The 16,797-nt window shown below is 42.3% G+C and overlaps 1 protein-coding gene across 5 annotated transcripts in view; it reads left to right on the top strand.

The window, feature by feature from the left end:
• The first annotated feature begins 5,835 nt into the window (after window positions 1–5,835).
• PBX3 (PBX homeobox 3) overlaps window positions 5,836–16,797 on the top strand; it is a 224,580-nt gene continuing 213,618 nt past the window's right edge. The window contains exons 1-2 of one of the 5 annotated variants that reach the window (XM_082467814.1): window positions 5,836–6,465; window positions 7,404–7,477. In XM_082467814.1, the coding sequence (XP_082323940.1) occupies window positions 6,266–6,465; window positions 7,404–7,477 (274 nt within the window). In that variant the 5' untranslated portion in view covers window positions 5,836–6,265. Of the gene's footprint in view, window positions 6,466–6,729; window positions 7,148–7,403; window positions 7,478–16,797 lie in introns of those variants that run through there. The other 4 variants (XM_082467808.1, XM_082467812.1, XM_082467809.1 and 1 more) reach the window with 4 other exon arrangements.

Below are 16,797 nucleotides of genomic sequence, written 5' to 3'. Positions count from 1 at the left end.
CCACTGCACCACCAGGGAAGTCCCCACCTGTACTTCTGACCAACTAGCTACAAATTCGGGTGTTCCCATGACTCCCTCAGGTTCAATAATTCACTAGAATGACAGAGAACTCTGAAAAGCACTATACTTATGATTACAGTTTTATTATAAAGCATATAAATCAGGACCAGTCAAATGAAGAGACACATAGGTCAAGGTCCTGAATGCAGAGCTCCCAAGCTCTCTCCCCATAGCGTCAGGGCACATCACCTTCCAGGCATACCAATGTGTTCACCAACCAGGAAGCTCCACTGAGCTTTGGTACCTAGAGTTTTTATTAGGGCTTCATTACATAGGCATGATTGATTGATTCATCGGCCACATGACCGAACTCCATCTCCAGCTCCCTTCCCTGCCTGGGAGGAAGAGCTGGCTCAAAGCCCCACCCTCTCACTACACGGTTTGTCTTTCCGTTGATCAGCCCCTAATCCTGAGTGTTCTCGTTAGCATAAACTCAGGTGTGATCCAGGGGCTCACGAATAACAAAGACACTCTTGTCTCTTGGCAAATTCCAAAGGTTTTAGAAGTTATCTCCAGGAACCTAGGACAAGATCAGATAAATTTTTTTATTATATGTAACATCTTCCAACCTGCAGGAGCTCATACTATATACCAGACACTGTGTGAGGCTATCCTTCCATCCATCCATCCTTTATATATTTATAGTGTTAGAATAGCTTTGCTGGAAGTAACAGAAAACCCAACCAATAGGAATTTTAAAATAGGAATTAAATTTTCTTACATAACTAGAAACCCAGGAGTAAGCAATGTTGGTTTTGTTCAGATGTTCAATGATGTCTCCAGGCCCCTAGGCTCTCCCTATCTCTCTGCAACACTTAACTATGTTTATTTTTGTTTTTAATAAATGTTTTATTTTAGAATATTTATAGAAAAATGATAAAATAGTACAGAGGGTTCTCCAATACCTCCCACCTGGTTTCCCCTATTATGAACATCTTATACTAATATGGCACATTTGTTGAATGTACAATTAATGAACCAGTAGTGATACATTATTATTAACAAAAGTCCATAGTTTATTCAGATTTCTTTAGTTTTCCCTAATGTCCTTTTTCTGTTCCAGAAACCAATCTGGGATACCATTTTACATTTAGTTGTCATATCTCCTTAGACTCTTCTTGGTTGTCATATCTCCCTAGACTTCTTTTGGTTGTCACAGTTTTTCAGATATTCCTTGTTTTTGATGACCTTGAGAGTTTTGAGGAGTACTAGTTGGGTATTTTGTAGAATGTCCCTCAACTGGAATTTAATGTTTTTCTCATGATTAGACTGGGATTATGGGTTTTGGGGAGGAAGACCACAGAGATGAACCACCAAACCATGTGGATTTTTATTCTCATAGTGTCACCTCATTATCACAAGATGGCTGCTGCTACCACCCCAGAATCAGAACTACATTCAAAGATGGAAAGAGGCAGAAGGAAGAAGAGCTATGTCTGTCCTTTTTCTTTAAATCAGGAAACTAATCCATCCCTTGGACAGGCTCAGAAGGCAGGAGACAGGATGCTCATACTCAGCTTAGACCTTCACTGAGACTGAACACATTGCCATCAGAATAATCAGGGTTCTATCAGCATGGAAGGAGGTGGGCCAGTGAATGACAGCAACTGACAGTGTTGGCCCCAAGTGCCTACTATGTATGAGACTGCACTGTACTAGGTGCTATGAGGAATGAAAGGACGTTAAAGATGGGGCTTTCTGTCAAACCTTCCAGAAGTTATGTATTCCAATAAATATTCTCTTTTAAGGACCTCATAGTAGGAGGGTGCACTGTTATCTCACTGATCCTTTGGTTGCTCAATCAAATACATCTTCAGAAGATGAAGATTTGTCACATGTCACATGTACTACCAACTGTAAAGACCACTTTTAAAGAGTCATTCCCAAAGTGATGGAGCAATGATATGTTTGGGAATAAGTACTTAGTCAATTTCCCCAAAGTGACAACTTCTTAGATATCTAAGGTTTGTTTTTTTAAAGCCAAATCAGTCACGTGATAGTCCATCTCAAAATATACACTTTGTCCTTAACACGCATACGAACTAGATGAGAAAACTAACAGGTGAATTGAGCGCAAACAACATGGGTCTATCTAGTATGGTGGTAAATTACAATATTACAGGCAATATATTTGGAGAGAATTTACAGCAGATGAAGATCAATGAAGGCAGGCATGGCACGGAAGCTTCAGAGAGGTGTGGTCCTAGATAGCCATGAAGGACAGTCTGGCTGGGCTTTGTTCTTCATTTCCCTGTTCTGCTGCCATGAGACCCAGATTCCTCTAATCCCTCATAGAGTTGTTTATCCTCTTTTTATTAAGTACTTGGTTACTTTCATTAATTTACAGTTCACCTGTCAAACCTTGTGATTTTTACTTAGTAATCTTGATTAAATGACTCCTTTTGCAGTGTTTCATAGGGCAGGCTTTGCAGCCACACAGATCAAGATTTGAATCCAAGGTCCAGTACTTACTGGCTTGGTGGTCTTGTGTAAGTTCCTTACCGTCTTTCAGTCTGCTTCCTTATATTTAATAATAATCTCACCTAGGTAGGGCTGTTGTGAGATTGAAATAAGATGGAGTAAGAACACAGAGCACAGTATCTTACCCTGAGAGAGTGCAGGATAATGGCATCTGCTGTGGTGATCACCATATTGATATAGGCAGTGGTGCCATTAATATAAACCAAGCTCATGGAAAGGGATGGATATGAGAGAGCCCCTACTTGGTTTTCACCACTTTGTCACTGTTCACTTTACATGAATGTACACTCACCAAAAGTAAATTACATTTCCTTTGACTTTTTAATAATCACTGCCTTAGAAACAGCAAAGATGGATTTAGGTACTTAGGGAGGTTCTAGTCTATTATAATCTGTGAAGGCACCAACAATGCAACTCAGATTGCTGAGTGAGAGAAGGCAACATCCTACCTGAGAAACTGGCAAAAGCACAGGAGATCTTGGAGCATGTGCAATTAGTTGACACTGTTTATTGGGGCTTGGAAACCAATCTAAAAGAATTTATGCTTTAAATCAATGTCGGTTGTCAATGAGCCTGTGAGGGAATCCTTGCTAGGACCCTCTGGCTTTTACTGCAACTCATATTGACAATAACAAAAGAGAAGCCTCCCAAGCAGAAGGTCAATCTAATCCAATCACTTAATGCAGAATTATGGTATCAAGTTTCCACATCACTGAATGACCATGGGTTTAGAGGTGTGCGCCATAAAATAGCTTCGGGTGTTAGACATTTAACAAGTTGTTTTATTCCTAATTGGTGGCATTTGCTTAACTGTTTTCTTAATTCTAATTTATGTTTTTATGTTCCCGTTTGTTTACATAGCCCATACATCCCATTTGCCTTTATTTGCTTAAGTGTTTCTTTAATTTTATTTACATTTTTATATATGTTGCTTTGCTTACATAACTCATTGTTTGAAGTGGGCTAGAAATAACCATAAATCCCCATTGCTAATTAGCCTCATCCTCATAACTGATTAGTCAAGATTATGAGCCTAGATTGAGGGCAGGGAGGAGGTCTGATAGTGAGTCACAGGATCATTGAATTTTAGAGCTGGAAGGAATTTAGAGCTTCAGACATCTTTCAGATAGAATTCTGTGGTTTTACATCTTCAACGTTGGAGAATTATGAAAGACTGGCTGCTTGCTCTTGCTCCTTTATGCAAAAATATATAAAGATTTGGTGACAGCTTTTGAAAAACAAGTTAAGAATAAAAAGAAAGTCCAATCAATGATGACTATGAGTAACTCATAATGGGGACTTAAAAGAAGAATCAGAACCTTGACACATATATTGGTTACAGAAGAGCCGGGAATATTAATGGACATGAAGGGGCTTCTTCAGAAGTAAGAAGCAGAGTGGATTGTTTGGAACTCCCTCTCCAGCAGCTGTGCAGTTTGTAAAGATTTTAGCTTGCTTTACTGTAAGGTTAGCTATTAGCTTTGCAGTGGGGAGTATTTAAAAGTACACACAACACATGAAGGAAAGAACCTGGAACCGAGTAGCCTGCTTCATTCCAAGAATCCATCTGGCATGTAAAGAACTGCTTGTCCTACATTAAACCCTGCAGAGTAAGAACAATTTTTCATATCTCATAACCCTATTTTTGGTTTCAGGTAAGACAGCTTACTGAGTTTGGGGAAGGAACAAGAAGACTTTTCAGAACTACCTAACCAAAGGGCCCATCTAGGGTGAGCTCCATGGATCTAAAATGGGGAAAACACGTTGAAGCCCTGTTTGGGAAATTAGGTTAAGAGAAAGCTCAAGCGTCCACAAGAGGTGGAAGTCTAGACCCCCAAATAATGTGAGCATTTAGTCGTTTGTAGGCAGAGTACAATGGAAGAAAAAGTGTTATATATGACAATCCGTGGCTGGAGTCACCAACATTAAGTGACTCACGGTGGTGGGGTAAATTGATAAGCAGAATCCAGTCTATCCTTAAATAAACATATCTTTGTAATAAAGAGCTCAGTTTGCAGCTTTGGGCTATCTGGAGGCGGCTAAAAGCAAACGCTGCGGAAGGAGTGGTCTCTGGATTACCAGGAATTGCAAAGTGTGTAAAAGGTTGTAAACCGTTAATTAGTCCTGGATGTCCAGGCCCTTTCCCTCCTCCCGGATCCACTTCCCTCTGACACATTTTCATGTGCTCCTCTTTCAAGGGAAAGTGTATGTTACTCATATCCGCTGAGCGCAGGCATGAAGCATGCGGGACAACGGGCTCCCACCTTACCTGGTCACCTCTTGAGGGACAGCGCAAGGCCAGAGCGCTGGCGCCAACTCTGAGCAGCGACCTCTCGGTTACTATGGTGATCGCGGGATGGGCGGGGCCCCCATGCGCTGCGTCCCCGCCTCTGCCCAGGACTTTTCGAACGCTCCAATAGGGACAGCCCTTTCTTGCCTCTGTCCCGCCCCGTTCGGCTCCGAGAGCGATTCGATTGGCCTGGGACAGGCGGCCGGGTACCCCGAGGATACCACCTCCCGTCGGGAAGAGCCGGAAAGTGTACCAGGCGCTGTCCGAGGCGTGAAGCTCACGGCGCTGCGGGGAAGCACATGGTTGGCCTTGGAGCGAGTTCCCCCGTGTCCCGTACACAACTCTTGGCACCCATGACTGCTAACACTAGGGAGCAGGAATCGGGGTGTGGGCACAACGTTTGCGGGCCGAGGCGGCCCACCCCGGGGGGGCGAGGACGCGATGAGGCTTGAGGACCCGGTGGCGCGCTCTTGGGCGCAGGGGATCAGAGGCCAGAGGGGCCGGGACGAAGCCCGGGGGCGGTGCCAGTGGCGGCGGCGGGAGGCACAAGGCCCAATGAGCGCGCGCACCGCCCCCGGGGGCGGGGCGTGGAGAGCACTCCCCCGCCCCCCCGCTTGCCCCCGCCCCTCCCTCCGGGCGCTGAGGCCGCAGTGAGTGAGTGGCACTGGCAGCTTGTCAATCCCTCAGCCGAGCGGCCTTCGAGCCCGGTCCGCGGCGGCTGCTGGCAGGGTGCGCGGCTCCGGCTGTGGCGGCGGCGACTTCTTCCGCCCCATCAATCTGCTGTCCGCTCCGCGCACGGCCCGCCGGGGCCCTCCATCGGGCTCCGCGTCCCCGCCGCGCCGGTCCGCCCGCTCCCAAACTTTCCTCCTCCGCCCCCCTCGCTCCCCTCGGCCCTCCCGCCGGCCTCCTGCGCCGCCGTCCGCCGCCGCCGCTCCCTCCCCCGGGGCCGCCGGGGCTCGGATCCCGCCCGGACGAGGCGGCGGAGGCGGCGGCGGCGGCGGCCGAGGGAAGGGAGTGCGCAGCCTGGCGCAGGGGGCGGCGGGCGTCCCGGCAACTCGGCTGGCGCTGAGGAGCAAGTTGCGCGGGGCCACCCGGCGGGGCGCGCGGCGGCGAGGAGGCGGCGCGGCGGCCGCGTGAGGGCAGCGGGCGCCGCTGCCTCCGCCTCCGCCACCGACGCGGAGCCCGGCGCTTCCGCCCGCCGCTTCTCCTCAGCCTCGGCGGCGGCGGAAGCCACACCGGGCGCCCGTCCGCACCGCCTCAGCCGCGGGCCCCGCCGGCCGGGCGGCCCCCTCCCCGCGCGGGCGGGGAGCGCGCGGCCGCCTCCCCCTCCCCCTCCCCCTCTTTCTTCTCCTCCCTCGTCGCCGCCGCCGCCGCCGCCGCCTCAGCCTTCGCCTCAGCCGCCGCCGCCGCCCGCTCCCGCCCGCGCGCGGCGGGATGGACGATCAATCCAGGATGCTGCAGACTCTGGCCGGGGTGAACCTGGCGGGCCACTCGGTGCAGGGGGGCATGGCCCTGCCGCCTCCCCCGCACGGCCACGAAGGGGCGGACGGCGACGGCAGGAAGCAGGACATCGGCGACATCCTCCACCAGATTATGACCATCACCGACCAGAGCTTGGACGAGGCGCAAGCAAAGTTGGTGTCGTCTCATTAAGCATCTTTTGTGTGTGTGCGGGAGCCGGGGCCGCGGCACAGTCGGGGCTGGGGTGGCGCCCGGGCCGGGGCCTCAGCCCGGGGCGGGGAACTTTCTCCGAAAACAGGCCGCCGGCTCGGGCCTCGGGGGGACATGCCCCGCGCCCCTCGACGCGGGCGGGAGTCGGCAAAGTTGCTCTCGGGGCGCGGGACGGACTTGATGCCGCGTGGATTTTGTGGGTGTCTCTCACCCGCCCCCCTAGTCTGGCCCTCTGGCAGCCCGGCCCCCTCGCACGGATTCAAACCTCCCGCCCGGACCCGGGTGCACGCCGCCGCGAGCGGGCCCCGGGCCGCACTTGAGGAAGTGCAACTTTCTCCTCGGCCCAGGGTCCCAGCGCCCGGCTCCGCTTGGCCGCGGGACCACCTCGCCGTGCGGGCGGCCGCCCCAGCCCGGGCGCTGGGCGCTGGGCGGTTCCCCGGCGGGTCCGGGCGCGGGCGGCCAAGTTCTCGGGAAGGGAGGGCCGCCTTGCAAACTTTGCCGAGCTGTCACCGCCCGCTGGCCGCAGCCGGCCGGCCGCCCGCGCCGCGCCCGCTCCCCCAGCGGAGGGCGGACGCAGGAGCCCTTCCACGCCGTCGCTTCCCCCGGGTCGCCGCCGTCTGCTCTGGATCGCGGCTCCCTGCGCAGGTTCGCGTCCCGCGGTGGCCGAGACTGCTGACTGCCGGGCAGATGGGTCGCGCGTCGTGCGGGCTGGAGCTTTAGCCGCCGGAGCTTGCCGGCTGTCGCTAACTAGTCAACTTGAGTTTCGGTTGACTTGCGGTGGTTCAAAAGAGCCTTCCAAAATAGTGGGCCGGAATTAAATATTGGGTCTAACTTAAAGGAAGGCGCCATATTATTCCATAGGTGATGCTAATACCTTTGTGTTTTGCTATTTGTTTTTTAGGAAACATGCCCTGAACTGTCACAGAATGAAACCCGCGCTCTTCAGCGTCCTGTGTGAGATCAAAGAGAAAACAGGTAAGACGCTGCGCCCCGCATTGGGCCCGGAGACCCCCGAGGTGGGGTCCGAGCTACTCCTTCGACTCTCCAGTTGAGAGCTGCTGCTTTTGGGCACCGCCATCTTTGATCATTCTTTCCTTCCCACCTCCTGATCGTGAGAAAAAACTGCAATAAATCTGGAGTGGATCTCTTAATTCCGCTCCTTGTGTAAAATAAAGTGTAGATGCGGACGGGGCTGGGTCGCAGTCCCCAGGCGGCCACCCCTGGCTGCAGGCGGGGAGGGGGCCGGGAGCGCCTGCCACCCTTTCCTGCTCCTTTCGCCTTGTTTGTATGTCAGTTTTTAAAAGGAGCAACGGGAGACTGGATGCCAGGGACCGAGACCCGGGGAGAAGCATATCCCGAACTTTGTTTTACTTAGCCTTAAGCTTCAGTTGCACAGATAGAAGAATAGATGCAACTGAACAGACCCCAGTAGCATGTTTGAATTAGTGTTTTAGTTGGGAATACTACTTTTAAGAAGCAGGAAGGGTAATGATATGTTTAGGCATATACAATGTATTTATTACATCTATTAATACTTTTATTAAATTTTATGCTTAAAGTCATTACACTGTAAGCATGCTTAATATATTTTATGAAGTAGAAAAAGGTCCACAGGTGCAGGTTGAGCAATTTTTGAAGTGTTCAAGGCAGGGAATATATGAGGAGACAGCTTTTACAGAAGTGCTGGAATGAAAACTACAAATACATATTAGACAAATTTCTGACAGTTCATTTCATCTTAGTTTCCTTATTAGACTTTTTAAAATTGAAGATATTTTAGTCTTGAGGTGATAGTAGCGACTCAAGTGGAATTAGAGATTTAATCTAGATGTTTTAGGTCCTGCATTATCTTCCCTGTATATGGTGAACAAGTGTGTGTGTGTGTGTGTGTGTGTGTGTGTGTGTGTGTATGTATATATGCTGGGTATACAGTATTATAAAGTTGCCATTTTTTAAGTTAGCGAAGAAGAGAAAAGAAGAGAAAGTTAAAGTCCAGGGTATAGCAATATTTAAGTGGAGCTATTTAAAAGGTTAAATGTGATTGTGTTTAAATTGAGTGTACAAGTAATAGCACACTGTATATAATTGTTAGTTGGTAGGAGAGTTGCCCTCCTTTTAAACAGATTTTTCACCCTGCAATTCTATTCTGATCCTAAAAGTAATCAATAAAAGGTGAGGGGTTATTGCTGTCTATTAAAATATATGCGAAAGCCATAATTAACAGCAAATATTGAGAGCCTTAAAGAGAGCTTTTCCTGCTTTTCATTCACATAGTATGCATGGTTTCTTAATGTTGAGTGATTGTTTTTAAGATGTATTTTACATTTTGAAAACCACAGGCATTTAACATTACTTTTACTCTGTGTTGATTTTTAGCTACCTTTAGAAAGCATTGTGATTTAAAACGTAGCTAATTTTTATCTGACTATAAAATGAGACATCAAGCATTAAATCTTGAAGATTCTTAGTTTAGAAGCCTAAAAGTGCGTAATTCTCAGTAAATTATGTTGCTTAATGTCCAAGGGTTTTCTTGCTATCAGGGCTCCACTTCAGTTTCTGCTGACAGCTAAGCACTGGGGTATTGACTATGTTGTGAATATTAAGATTGATTCAACTTTATACGGCTTTATATTACTAGGAGAGGGGATTGATGTCCCACCCCTCTCACCCCCTTCTCATGATTTGTATTTATTATTTTGCCTTTTTAAAGTTTTGGCCTAGCTAGCTTGAGAACCAAACCCAGCAAACTGCTTTTCTTGTTTAGACATTTAGCAGCAGGCAGAATTCAATTAGGAAGCGTAAGTCCTCTAGTTGCTTATTTGCACAAGACTTAGTTACACCATTCTGAAAGGAAAGTATAGTCAACCTCATGTCAAAGGTGAGTTAAGAAAAAGAAACAAGCCTTTTCAGAGTCTGGGATTACTGGCAGAGAGAGCTTTGGCAGGGCGCTTGCTGTTTAAGAAGCAAGAGGTAGCTGACAAAAGAAATTTTTGTGTTTTGAAAATTGTTTGTGAGGCTTTCAGTGATAACTTGTAAATTAGATCCTCTTTTTATGCATTGGCCAGCGGATCCAAGTTTGCATGTTATCTCTTTTGTAAAAAGCCAACAGCCGACAAAGAGTAAAGGCGGCTGTCTTGGGCAGAGGCATCTTCCTGCCAGCCTCTCTGAGCTCGAGAGGGACGGGATTTAAGTATTGAATGATTGATGGGGGTGAAGCTCTTTCTCTGCTTTCCTTTCTACCCTGCTACCCATAGCTCCACCTCACTCTCCAAAACTAGTCTTAGAAGGAGACAAGGACGCTGGACTCAGAATCCTTGATTTGAAACAAAACAGCTGTGTAGACATTAGTGTTACGGAAGCAAAGAAATTGGGGCAGCAAATTCCAGGTCTCCCCCCCCACCCCCAATCTGTTCCCACAGTCATGCTTTGGAAACAGTGAACTTATAAAATAAGCACTGTAGGATATAATGTATATTGCATAATGCTTTTAAAAAAATCATTTTATTAAATCTAATAACATAGTATCCAAAGATTAATTCTCTATAACCTAGAGAAAGTTTCCCTAGTCATTTGTAATAGAAACTGGGAACATTACATGATGACTCTATCCTGCACAATAGAGGGGTAGGGGGTTGACTAGTGGGGAGATGGGGGGTAAAGCTGTCATTTCAATGGATAATGTCATTTCAGTTGTGCTTTTTCTAAAATAAGACAATCATTAAAAAAAAATCCACGTATTTGTAGATCTGCCGGTAGATTTTGAGGTTTCTGATGAGGCAGTGAACACTGCGAGTTCTGATGCACATGAGGGATTTAGTTTGGAAAACATCTTTTTTCCCTCCTACCAAGTACGAAAAGGTATTTTTCCCTTCTGACAGATAAATGAGTAATCTACCACAATTATATTTTTTTCTTGTTCAGAGGTAGGAAAAGTATACGATGAGATGCTTGCTTTTTCTTGAAAATGTGTTCCTTCATAAAATTTATCATACAGTTATTTTGGGGCAGAAATATCTGTCATTGTTGAATTTTAGTATTTATGCATTTTGAAAGCACCTGAAAGTTACAGGCTTTAAAACAAGATATTTGTCCATTTTAAACTAAGTAAGCAACCAGTGAGGTAATTGTTGATCTGTTAAGATTTCTTTCTCTCTCTCTTTTTTTTAGCCAAATTTTACCATCTATCTCTCATTAAATATCCGTGATGCTATGAGGTCTCCTCATCTACATACTTCTTTGGGGGCATTCCCTCACATCTTTTTGGCCACCTTAATCTTGATTGTTGAAGTACTTTGTGAGAGGATTCCATCCTCATAAATCTGTCGTCTTTCCAAAGTCCTTAATTATGAGAGTTTGAATGAAGGAAATGGCTCTTTTTGAGAAAAAAATGTATTTAAAAAATTTTTAAATGAAAGTTCAACATTTTAGTATATTATCTGAGTCATATTGTTAAAAAATGTTGTGTATTAAAAAAAAAATCAACCTTTCTAAACGGTAGGTTAAAATACTCCATATTGATAGCTGCCAACCAAACTCTGATTTATTGCCACCACAAACCCTAAATAGCATTCATTTACTAGTAATGTCTAATGGCATACATGATGGTTTGCCAGATTTGTGGCCTTTGTGAGGCTTATAAGCAGGACTGACTTGGGAAGATCATAAAACTTAATGAACTTCTCTACTGCAGGAGGTGTCCGCAGGGGAAGAGAAAGGCCTGCTTGCCTGGTTGGGCTGGTTGAAGTATTTTTTATGTTTAAGGAGAAGAAGGAAATTACTATTAAAAATGCTTTCCTTTTAAAGGAACCCTCCCTAGAAAGAGTCATAAGGATTTTACGTATCAAAACTGGATCAAGAAGGTAGCTTGTCAGTTTTTATATGCATTTAAAATATGATATATATGATTAAACCTTTTATCTTTACTGCTGTAAGTGTGACTAGCTTTCAGAGGGGTAGGGCAGTACTCTCAGTCAACACCTCTCTATTTAATTCTGACTCTAAAGGTTTAGAGACTTATGGTGTCTTCCTTTTCTGGTCTGTTTTCTTTTATTTTAATGCTTCAGTATAAAAATTTGTTCATTTTTCTTTGTACAGTGCCATGTAATTCTTCAATTCCCAGTGTATAAAACCCAAATATTCCATCAAGTGAAAATTTAACAAGAAAGGTGAAAATTGTTATGTGAGTCTAAATGTTATTATATATGTTGCGTACATTCTTTTAAGTTGCTCTTGAGATACTTCCAATATAGTTATCATTATTTGTTCCAAAGTTTTAAAAACAAATGCGCTGTTCCATACATGATTCATTTTTGTTTTTGTGAACTTATTTTCTAGTTTTAAAAAACTTTCTATTATGAACAACTTCAAATGTAAAATATACATAGAGAAGAGAAACTTGAATCCCCATGAACTCATTGCCCACCTTCAGCAGTTAGCAACACTTGGCCAATCTTGTGTTCTCTGTAACTCCCACCCTTTCAAAATTATTTTGAAGCAAAGTTTAATGGACCTTTAACGTTGTAAATTTCATATCAGTTTTAGACATTATGGCTTGTTTACATTGGAAATATTAAATGCTTAAACAGGAAAAAATACAAAGTTAATTTATCTTGGAAATGTCATAAATTGTATTGCTTTGTTATAAATTTTTCCTCAAAGCAATTTAAGAATATTTTTTATTTTCTATTTTTATAGATTTGTTTAACTTACTGGAGCTTTTTAAGGAAGTTTTGAGGGAGGATGTAAAAGAGTGATGTTTTTCTAACTTTCTTTACTCTTCCTCTCCCATCCTTAGAAGACAATACATGTAATACGTTCATAGACAACTTAGAAAAAAAAATCTTACTTCTCTACTATTTTGGAATTTCATGATCTAAAGTATCAAGCAGGTATTATCTTAAAAGTATGGAGCTGTCTTCCAACCCTTTCCCCCCCCCCCCCCAGTAAAAGGATATTGAACCCTATTGTCAATACTAACTTGATCTGTGCAAGTAATTCTTTCATGCCTCAGTTTTAGTGGACTTCATTTTATAGATTTGTGTAGTTCTGGTTTTTATTTGGGACTTTACTATGTTATTTGATTATACTAATTTACATAATTCTATTCTGAATCAGAAGTATATTAATACAGTGGCAAAGGAAGCCTTGCCTTGCCTCAAAGAACATATTGGTTCACTGGCTTTCATAAACTATATCTGTGTATATCTTTCATGTTAGGATCCTTTTCCTTTTAATTAATTTTGCTTGTACTTTTAGATTTCTGTTTACAAATTTTGTAAATGGCTACTTCCAAGACATTTAAGCTTAATGTTTTATTTGGATTATGTATATTTTGATAGTTTATGGTGGCATTGTGTAGGATGAAGTTCCATGAAGTACGGCTATGAAGAATGAAAACCACATTTCATGAACCACACCCTAAATCAGTCATCGCTTTATTTTGTACTCATACCATTGAGGTGTCTATTCAGAATAAATACTTAACACATCAGCACCAAACACATCAAGTTAAATAAGGATTTTTAGACTATTTTTCCTCTATTTATGTACACGTGAACAACTTTAGGTATTTATTACTTCAATATTGACACTATGAGAATTATGTTTTATTTGTTTTCTCAGCAGCCTTGTGTTTTAGCCACTTATCAGTGTGATCAGCATGATTTAGGTAGTAACTGACTAACAAAGCTTGCACACCCCACTCCCATGTTGACCTTTTCAAGCATTTGCTTTACTTCAGTAGGCCATTTGAGTCTTTAAGTATGAAGAGAGTAAATAATTTATATCACTATGTAGTGTGAATTGGTCAAAGTTTTTTAGATCTGGCTAAAAGATTTTTTTTTTTTACAAAGTTATAGAAGTTAATCAAACACATAAATTGCTATCACAGCTATGTGATAGTGTTATATTTAGCAAATAAATTAGCAGGAAATGCTTGAATGAGCCACTGAAAAAAACCCCATCTTTTTATACCTTTAGACACAGAACATATTTGAAAATAAATTTCATTAATCTTCAACACTTGATTCTAATTACCCCCTTTGTAGGCAGAATAGTAACCAGAATCTCTTCTTTATTGTTATTTTTAAAATAGACATATTCCATAGATATAAGATGTTTGTAGTTTTTGATAGTAACGGTAGTTTGCTTTGGTACTAAATTTGAGTGTATGTCTAGTAAAAAAAATTGGTGTGATAGGATGTGTTAAGTTGAATTGGCATAGCATTTTTTTTTTTTTTAACTGACTGTATCTACACGGTAGTAACTCATTTGGACTGAAAACAGTTAAAAGTAATTACGGTTAAAAATAATTGTTAAAAGTTTTGTACTTGTTTTCTTCAATTTAAGTGCTTTACAAATGTTAAGCTGTTCTGAACAATAACCCTTTTTGTGTGATCATATTAATGAGAACTTGGTATACAATGTAATCCTTTTAATGCCGATGATTCCTCACAATGTTTAAACCATTATTTGGGAGACTCAACATATGTTATGGCAAAATGATTTTTTTGTTTGTTTTGTTTTATGTGATACATCAGTTTTCAAAGCATATTTCTTAGGCATCAGAGTCCAGCAGGTGGCTTTTTACATTAAAAAATTAATAAATTTTAAAATCCCATAAAATTTTATTTCAAATTCAAATTAACTAATTGAGAATGTCAACATTTCCACTGTTTCTATATTAACATTTATAATAGAACAAATGGTTGCATATAGAAATTATCTGCAACATAATCTAAATTAAGATTCTAAACAGGCATTACAGATGCTGGTAACTTTGGCAATTATCATTTTGTTTGGTGAACAGTAGTAAAACAGTGTGCGGTAAAAGTGTTTAGAGAGAGAGGATAAATAAATTGAACAGTTTTGCAATGCAAAGTGGTTTGTGGTGTTTTTGAGGATTTCTTGGCTCTCTCTTAACTGCTATTGTGAGCCTGGAGCAGATTTCCCCATTGCTAATGCCCTAGAAGTATTAATTCACTTTGATATGCTAATTAGAGGGCATTATGCAAGAAATGAGATTAAGTGGCAGCATGAAGCCATTTGCCTGTCAGTAAATTGAGAGCTTTAGCATCAGGAGGAGCTTTGTGTTTTTTTTTTTTTTTTTTAAGTTTCTCTTGGTTTTGCATATAAATAAAATTGATTGAAAGGTCTCGAGAAGCTTCTAGAACATTGGTGGATTTCCCCTCCATGATTATTTAGATGTAATATTAAAGAATTTTTCTGAATATTAACTGACCTAATTGGAGATAACAAATACGAAGTTTTCATTGTGTTCTCTATATATGAAAGTATACTAAGAATTTTGTGTCATCTAGTCTTTTTTTTCTAAAGCCCAATTTCAGCAAAATGGCTAGTGAACTGTTACCACTTCTTTTCAGAAGTGTAAACTTGTATGTGTGCTTATGCACCAATGTCTTCAGTATAAACTGAACTTCATAAGAATATTTTCCCTTGGAAAGGATGAAGAAGTTGTTGAATTGGGCTTCAGGAAACTATATTAAATGAGCATTAAGACTCTGACTTAAGTACCTAATTCTAATTGCTGGGAAGAATTAGAATTAATGGTTAAATTCTGCCCTTTACACAACCTGTGGAATTTACATTTCAGCATATATCTCTTGTGTTAAGATCACTATATTATTTGATTTTCATGCTGAAGATGGAGTTTCATACTTGATTCTGATTTTGCGGTTTAAGCCAGGCCTTTGATTTTCTCTCTATAAAACTACTATGTGATTTCCTGTATATTGTGGGGAAATGCGTGAGTGAATGCTGGGATAGGAGTGGTGGATGGGGAGGAGGACAGAACTCTGGGCCTGTGAAAAAATTAAGGTTTCCTCAAATATGGAACTTCTACCTGTATAAACCATGCTAGGGATAGAATTTCCAAACCCAGGCTTAACTACAATCTGAGGTATGGTTAGACAGGAGAGGGTTTGGATCAAGCATTCAGATTGAGACTTGCTTCTAGTGTCTGAATTCCACCACTGTAGCTGTGCCTCTAGACCCAACAAACCATAACTTCTCTTCAGAGCCATATGGATTATTTAGTCACCACAGCTGCCATGTATACATACTAGCAAGGCTGGCATCTCCTCCGAGTGCATGTATGATGCTTGTTAATGTTAGCGGGAGTCAGGAATGTGCACACAGAGAGGGGGATGAGAGTCTCTCCTGAGACAAGAGTCCTGATTGCATTTCTTAGTGAAGAGGACTTAGTGTACCTACACATTAGCTGCTCTTCTAAATGAAATACTTGGTTGCTTTAAATTCTCATTCCCTTCTCAGACTCCCTTAACTAGTTAAATCAATGAGTCCTCATTAGTCTCTGATTACTTGCAAAATTTCATTTAAAACATATGAAGTTATTTTTGATTGAAATGGGAACAAAAAGCTTTTGAAACTGCATATTATTATTTTTTAAATGAAAGGTTACTACTAGCTTTCAGATGTACTGAGCCTTTGTAAATAGGAATTTATAGTGGAATTATGGGAGGGGCTTTTGAAATACTTGAGTGGCATTTGATGGGGGAAATCACAGCATTTAAAAAAATATATATATATATGTGAAATGGCAAGCTCATATGTGCACATTATGTAGAAACCTTTACTATCCAAGTGCCCTCAAATGAGGAAGAATCGACTTAGGTGGTCTCATAAGTTTCTTTCTTTTCTCCTCTCTTCTTTAAAAAAAAAAAAACCAAAAAAAAAAAAAAAACCCCAAAAAAACCCCTAAGGATGAAGGTAGTTGGAATTCATAGTCAGATATATCATTTTCAACTTGGAATAGGAACTAGAACAGGAAATTGATTTTATATTTATTATGAAAGCAAGAACTCTGCCACCGACTGACAGCCATCCATGTTTTAGTTTTGTGATAATTGTTCACAGACATTACTCTGCAGTTGGCCCAGATTATTATAATGTTGATTGGGAGTGTTGGTCCATTAAAAGGTATGTGTATAATGAATATCTTTAATTAAACCAAGTGATATTGGAATATTCTACACTGGATCTTGGGTCGAGGATTAACTGTCAGTATTGGTAAGAACAAGTTACAGTAGATTGTGCAGTGATTTCTCTGGCTTCAAGGATGTATTTATTACCATTTTTGAACAAATTATACTAACATGAAAAGTTGTGTTTGAAATGATTGTGTGCTAGATAAGGCGATACATTACAGGAATGGTTGGGTTTATGGAGCTTTATGTTGAGGTTTTCTCAGAAATTATAGCACAGGGCTGTCACTATAAAACCCACTGATATAGTTGGTAATAACATACAGTGAAGGT

Source organism: Balaenoptera physalus (assembly GCF_965194825.1).
Source record: "Balaenoptera physalus genome assembly, chromosome: 7".
Taxonomy (NCBI): domain Eukaryota; kingdom Metazoa; phylum Chordata; class Mammalia; order Artiodactyla; family Balaenopteridae; genus Balaenoptera; species Balaenoptera physalus.
This window is presented reverse-complemented; position numbering and strand designations above follow the sequence as displayed.